The sequence below is a fragment of the Siphateles boraxobius genome, unplaced genomic scaffold (genome assembly GCF_051911475.1).
Source record: "Siphateles boraxobius isolate OS27281-9 unplaced genomic scaffold, OSU_SipBor_1 3, whole genome shotgun sequence".
Lineage (NCBI taxonomy): Eukaryota > Metazoa > Chordata > Actinopteri > Cypriniformes > Leuciscidae > Siphateles > Siphateles boraxobius.
The window spans coordinates 295001-302500 of NW_027508919.1; the positions used below are offsets into that span (position 1 = coordinate 295001).

A 7500-nucleotide genomic window follows, 5' to 3' on the forward strand; every position below is an offset into this window, starting at 1 on the left:
CTCACCTCACCAACTGTCTTAGGGGTCCTTTCTTTCAGTGCTTGGACAGGAGCAACGTCAGCCGGGTCCATCGTGTACCCATCTTTTGTCACCAGCCTCCCTAGGAATCGTACCTGATTTCGGAACACTTCACATTTTCGAGGCGTTAGTTTGACACCATGATTTTGATAACACTGAAGCACTTTTCTAATGTCCTGAAGATGATCATCAAATGTTTTAGAATGAATTAAATTATCATCCAAATATGGTTGACATACCTCACCACGCAATTCTCTCAGGCACTCCTCCATGCTCCTTTGGAATTCAGCAGGTGCATTTGACAATCCGAAAGGGACCCTCACCCATTCATATAGTCCCCACGGTGTAATGAACGCAGTGAGAGGACGGCTGGATTCCTCTACAAAACCCTGGTGATAGGCTTTGCCTTGATCAAGGACTGAAAACCAAGTGTTGCCTGCCAAGCTGTCGAGCATGTCCTGTATGCGGGGAATAGGGTGTCTATCTGGAATAGATTTCTTGTTTAACTCCCGATAGTCACAGCAGAGGCGGAGAGTACCATCTTTCTTACGCACGCAGACTACTGGTGAAGAATATGGTGACTTAGATTTAGTAATCCACCCCTTATAGGTGGATTTTTAGCTGGAGAGATGGAATACATCCTACATCGCTGTCATCACAAGCAAAAGCACCACTCTCCTCCCTTAAAAGCTGCTTCACTTTTTGCTGCTGTTCAGGTTTTAAGTGATCAACGCATACAGGAGGGTCCCATAGGTTATCTTTTTGAACCGTTGACGTTGTATTTGCGTTTTCTGTAGATTGGCTAACTTGTTGACCGTCTTTTTTTAACAGGCTTTGGCTGGTGTGTGCAACAGTCGCACATGCAACCTCTTTCTGAGCGGTCTCACCTCGGCAGGGTAGATGGCTTTTACTCGACGGATATGGCCCAGAACTGCCCGTGGAGGCAGGTCAATGTCATGAGTAGTATCATTGATCACAGGAATACAGATGTGTGAACAGGTCCTTCTCTTAAGGCAAACGATGTTTTCCTCCACCCTCAATCCATCTGGCCACTTCGCGCACTCATCCGGTACAAAAAGAGCATCTTGATCAGATAGCAAAGGGCCTGTTTTAATGCAACATTTGACAGTTCTAGCCTGTTGGGCAGGAATTTTTGTTACTGACCTTCCTACTTTCACTACTGCATCATTGAACCCTTCATCTTGGCTTCTCACTAAATTCAGCAAAACCTCTGCTTTCTTGCATACACAGGACAGTGCAGTACTCATGTCTTTGGTCTTTACATTGGTAGGTCGCTCTACACCACTGTTCAACAGGTACTCTACATTGTAACCAATGATGGGCTCCTCTGCCACTTCATCGTCACCACATACTAATACCGGTACCTCCAGTTCCAACGGTGTGGTTTTGTCTGTTCCCAGCTTGAATGTCACTTCCACCCAGCTTTCAAACGGGATCACTGTTTGATTCACTGCTCGACCGGTGAGGGTTCCAGGGCCTAGGATCTCTTCAAGGCCACGTAGTATTGTGTGTGGGAGATGTTCTTTTCTCCACTTTTCATTCATGAGACAGACTTGTGAGCCAGTATCCCATAGCGCTTTTGTTGCTACACCGTCGAAGAAACAGTTCACCATACATTTTTCTCCGATTAAATTCAATAACTGTTCATTATGTTTGGTGGACAGCTGATTAGTAGTTATGGATGGGATATGCTGCAGAGGACACTCTCTTCGCTTCGCTGTTTCCTGGGCTTCCAGCTGCTTAATGCTGGCACACAGGATGTCAGGTTGATGTTCTGGCCACAGTGAGGATGTGGTGTGAGTTGTTACTACCATACTGCTAGCTGAGGGTCCTCTTTCGGTTCTTCCTGCAGCTGGTACCCTGCACCCTCTGGAAAGATGTCCACTTTGACATCCACGGCATCCTCGCTTCCTTTCTCTGGGCTGCGTGGAACGGTAAGTACTCATCGCTTTCCTCATTTCTCTGATCTCCTCTTTCAGCTGTTTAACGACTTAATAGAGCTCAGAGTCTTTCTTGTTCTTGACTTGTGGAGTTTTCAAAGCTTTTAATTGTGTGCATGTGGACTGTTCTTTACCTCCAACAGCATAACCCATTCTCTCTTGACTTTGACGTAGTTCTACTGGAACCTCTATGACTTTAGTTTCTTTGATGTTGTCATTTTTTCTTGAACTTTTGCTGTCGTTCGCACTCAAGACTTGCAGCTTCGTTCATAGCTGTGATGAGAACCTCATCTGTGATTTTAGGTTCATCAAGGCAGGTTTTTAGCTGATACTTAATGTGATCGTTTGATAACCCTGTTCCTAGGGCGCACGGGAATCTTCTCTGTATGAGATCAGGGCTGTACGGTTCTTCTCCATCTGGTTCTCGAGCAGCAGCTAAAAGTCTTTCCTTCAACTCAAGTGCACGGAATAGGAAGTTTTGTGGTGACTCACGGCTCTCTTGAGTGATGTTTATCAGCCGATGATACAGGTCTGTTGAGCTTTCTTCCTTATAATGGCCTTTCAGAATTGTGCACAGCTGAGAAAGGGTTAAATCAGTCTTGATCTCCAGCATATCACGCAGGCTCATACCTGGACTCACTGCTCTTATCACCGCATCAATTATTTCAGACTCTCTGTGTCCCTTGTTCACTCCAGCATCAATTTGGTGCATCAAGTTATTGTATGAAAGCTTATCTTTCTGACCCCGTTCTCCAATTTGGCCTTTAATCTTAAAATCACGCCGGATAGGGACTTCAGGAACTGCATGATAATGGGAAAACACAGGGGGACCTGACACATCAGGAACTTTCAAACTCAGGCGTTGTATTTCGTTTTTTAATACATTTGTTGACAACTCAAAACTGATGCTGCAATTCTGTGTACTGTCTTTTTAAATGCGCGAGCTCCGCCGAATTTCTATCTGCGTCACCACCGCCATCTTGTACCGCGCGGTCACTGCTTTGCGTCATCTTGCTAGAAATCTCTAACACATCTCTACAACATTCTCTACTGATTCACTTATTAGTCTGATCAGCGAGTGCCTTTTGGTTTGTCCCTCCTCCACTGACAGTTTCACATACACACACACCTCGTGCAGCTGATCGAGTCGTAGCCGGAGCAGTGCAGCGCTCAGCTGATCTTGCAGTTGCTCGATGTCCATGCTCAGCGTCTTCGTAGACAACTCACTCAAAACGGCACCGCCGATCCCATCCTCATCGCCAGTATTTTGTAGCACACTTGAAGGAATAAACAAGTGTGTGAATTGGTTGGGTTCTTTTATTCAGCCAGCGTCATTCGCAACAGCTCCGTACCACACAGTACAACATAACTCAATACTCATAGTCCCGTTCAAAACCTCGCGTGAACTAACTTTTCTTCTTCTCTTCTAGGTTCTTCTCCGGGGGTATTCCTCTGGCTTACTGCCACCCATCACATCGCTGTATACTACAAATTGACATGCAGGTACTGAATAATTAAATAAGCATAAAATAACTGAAATGAAAAAAACTATTACATGGGGGGGGGGGGGGTCTAGCTTTTAACTCACAATTATCTTATAACAATTATACTATTCTATCAATGTATTTTCTATTCTACCAATGTATATTCTAGATTTCCCCACACATAATTATGAGGGTCCCTTGGAAGGCTGAACAAAGTGGACCTGCAACCGGGACGAAAATAACAGCAGTGTTTCGACGGCATTGCGACATCTCATCTCCAAAACAGCAATATAAAATGGCCTTGCCCCGCTTATTAAGTATTCTCGGAGGAGGGGTTTATGTAAATAATGGGATTTGCTGACGTCAACAACCCCGGATGAATGTCGTGTAGTCCAAAACCGGCTGTTTGCTGTAGTCCTTAGAAATTGAATTTTTTAAAAGCAAATATCTCCCTTTGCTTTGAACTTTGAGCACTGTAACTTTGCAGATGTTGTTTATGCTCAAACAACAACATTACACACTAGCTAAAGTTAGAAAAGTGAAATCGTGTTTTACCACCCCTTTAACTAATATGTAAATTATATAATTAATTTTAATAATTATTTTTTATTTATTTACTTATTTAATAACAATTATACTATATATATATATATATATATATATATATATATATATATATATATATATATATATATATAACATTCTTAATAACATAATAATGAATTATGATTTTTTATTAATAATAACAACTATTATTATTGAATAATGTAAAAAAAATGAATAATGATAATTAGACTTTTTTGCATCATGGGAAAATGTGCTTAATTGTCATGAAAATATTGCTTAATGGTCTGAAAAGTTGACAAATATAGATTGATTTCTTCTGAATTCTAAATTCTGTATGATCTCATTGTCTGAGGTCTGTCATAGGCTACCACATATCTGGTGTGACGTCATCGGGAGGGCATTACATAATGCTTTGAAGGAGTTTGAACATCATCAGTAACTTACAGTTCACGCGCCGCTGCTGTCACTGTAAAGAGGCGTTTCGCGCGCGTCAGCGGACTGAAGTTTCTCTGTGTGTGTGTTTGTGTGTATGTGGATCATCTCACACAGACTGTGTGTTTTCCCTATCCCACAGCATTTGCTCCTGGAGCCTGGCGTGCGTTATCAACACTTTGGAGTTTATTTGCATCGCTCGAGCTGTGATTTGTGTTTCCAGTGCATTGGTCAGTTTGGAGTTGAAACATGAGCGCGAGTGGAAAGGCGATGGCGATGGTCGGGACGCGTTTAGAGGACGATCAGATTAAAGTTCTGGAGGAGAATTTCACGAAGGTCAGCAAACATCCCGATGAAACCACGCTGATGCTGATCGCGGCGGAGTGCGGACTGAGCGAAGAGGAGACCGCGGTGAGTTTAGCAGATCCTCATTCACTAGCGACCAACGCGACGCAAACTACTGGAGCGATTGAAAACCGCGGCACGTTCATTGGTCGATCGGTGCGTTGCAGTTTTGCGGCATCTTTCTGATTGGTCTCATTTGGCTCGCGTTTTGTTGTGTTGCCTTTGACGCAGAAAATATATATATGTAGGCTAGCCTATATATAATAATTAAAAACATATTATTAAAATAAATATAACAATATAATAACATAACACGCAAATGTGCTTGATTGTCATGAAAATAATGATTTTTTTTATCTATCTGTCTTTCTATCTATCTGTCTTTCTAAATATCTATATGTCTGTCTAAGATTAGTATTTTTTATCATAAGCATGTGCCTCTAGTTTTAATCATGTCAAAATCTGTCTTTAGTATTACAGATATTTCTTTGAATGTTTTAATGTAGTCGGAACTATCTTAATAAAATCAAAATTCTAATTAAAAGCTCATAATTTATTTAATAATAATAATAATAATTATTATTATTTAAAACATGATGCATGTCCAAAAATACAATAATACAATCATGGTACGTTTTTGCTAAGTTTAGTTCAAACAACATATGGTTTGACATATGGCTTATGAGCTTTTATTGCCTGACTTTATTTGATCAGGGAAAGTTTATGATAACAATAGTAGGCTAAATAATAATGTAATCCTGCCTCCGGAGAGTTGTTCTTCTACAGTTCTTGAGGTTAAAACTCTTAATTGCACAATGCAAGTTCATTAATCAACCCTTCTGAGGTGTGAACGTACTGGTATGCAGTTACACACAGAGTATTTCAGCACTAAACCGCATTACCATGACGCAAGCTTCTCTTCTGCATTGTCTTCATTCCTGTTTTGCTGTCAGCAGCTCAAAATAACACACTGACAGCATTAAACGCCGAAGGGTTTGTGTTGGTGTGTGTGACACTGACCATAAACAAAGTGTTGGAACACAATAGGCCTTTCCTCTTACGGACCGGGCCGACACGTACACACACATTGTGTCTGATTTCTAAAAGCAAACCTACAGGAGTCATGATGTAACGGGGCAGTTATAGTGCTGTAATGCGTATACCTGTCTAATATTTTAGCGGTTTGGCAGATTGTTACTGGAAACACATTCCATCATGAGGCTGGTCTGTTTCTGTCACTATGATTGTGAAAATCCCAGTGAATTGAGTGAAAACGCCTTTGTGATCCATCATCATACACAATAGAACAGGCTTAGTAATTCAGGGGTGTGTGTGTATGTATACAGTGCGCTTAAATACTTAAACATTGCTTATTTTCTTGCTAAAACATGCCCACTATACCATTCAGAAGTTTGTTTGAAAGAAAGAAATGAATACTTTGATTCATTAAGGAAGCAACAAATCAATCAAACGTGACAGTAAAGACATTTATAATGTTAAAAGGATTCTATTTTAAAAAGAAATGCTGTTCTTTTGGAACTTTCTATTCATCAAAAAATCCAGAAAAAATGTATCACAGTATGTGTGATTTATAATAATCATAAATGTTTCTTGAGCATCAAATCTTCATATTATAGTGATTTCTGAAGGATCATGTGACACTGAAGACTGGAGTAATGATGCTGAAAATTCAGCTTAAATTACATTTTACTATAGCCTATATTCACAGAGAAAACATCTATTTTAGATTGTAATAGTATACAGTATATGCATGAAGTCCTCCAGGAAGTTTAGTGCAGTGGCTCCTGTATGGCTTCATTTCTTAAGCAAATATGACCCGGGGAAACTGGTTTGAATAACAAACTCTGTCCTGGTTCTGGGGGAAATGATGTCACCACTTTGCATTAGAAGACTAAAACGCAAAAGGTGCGGTATATGAGGAACAGGTAAACACACATCTCTCTTGCTCTACTGTAAACCGGTCATGCCTGCTCGCCGTTTGTGTGTGTGTGAACGTGAGGGTTGGTATGTAAGTGTGTGGCTCCGGGTCAGTCCCGCACATGCAGTGCTGCTTTACTTCAGCAGAAATGCTGTTCTCACTGTGTTTAAAATATTACCAAAGAGGGGATTTTATATAGTGCTTTTTATATCCTGTGGTGTTTTTTTGTGGAGAGCACTGACCGTTTTGCAAGTGTGTTGCAATTATAGTGTTAAAGATCATTGTCAGAGCTGTTGTGCAACTGTCCATTTCTATGAAAATCAGCTAATTTGGGATACTCTTATGTTTGTAAAGCCTCAGTGTCACAAATCAAACATGTGGTATCTGATAGGAGTTATAAAACATTACGAGACAGGAGTAGCTCACTACATCCGTCTTAACTCTTTCACTTCTGTTCTCACACATTACAATACAATACAATAAAAATAGTAGTCACAATTCTTTTCATGAACAGAACAACATGTTTGAGAACTGTCAAAATCCACTCATTTTGTTAAGATAACCAAAAAACTCTAACAATATAATCATGGAAGCTTGTTTCCACCATTGAATAAAAAAGGTATTTGTGACGACTTATCTCACAATTCTGATTTTAAAAAAGTCTGAACTGTAGACATTTTTGAGAAAAAAAGGCAGAATTGCGAGTTATAATCTTGAAATTGCGAGAAATAAAGTCAGAATTTTTAGTTGTAAA

At 40.3% G+C, this 7500-nt stretch overlaps 2 protein-coding genes across 2 annotated transcripts in view; both read left to right on the top strand.

The window, feature by feature from the left end:
- The window catches only part of adad1 (adenosine deaminase domain containing 1 (testis-specific)), a 135544-nt gene that overhangs the window by 12339 nt on the left and 115705 nt on the right, over positions 1-7500 (top strand). The window lies entirely within an intron of this gene.
- hopx (HOP homeobox) overlaps positions 4465-7500 on the top strand; it is a 4178-nt gene continuing 1142 nt past the window's right edge. The window contains exon 1 of the mRNA XM_077247233.1: positions 4465-4873. Within this exon, the coding sequence (XP_077103348.1) occupies positions 4712-4873 (162 nt within the window). The 5' untranslated portion in view covers positions 4465-4711. The remainder of the gene's footprint in view (positions 4874-7500) is intronic.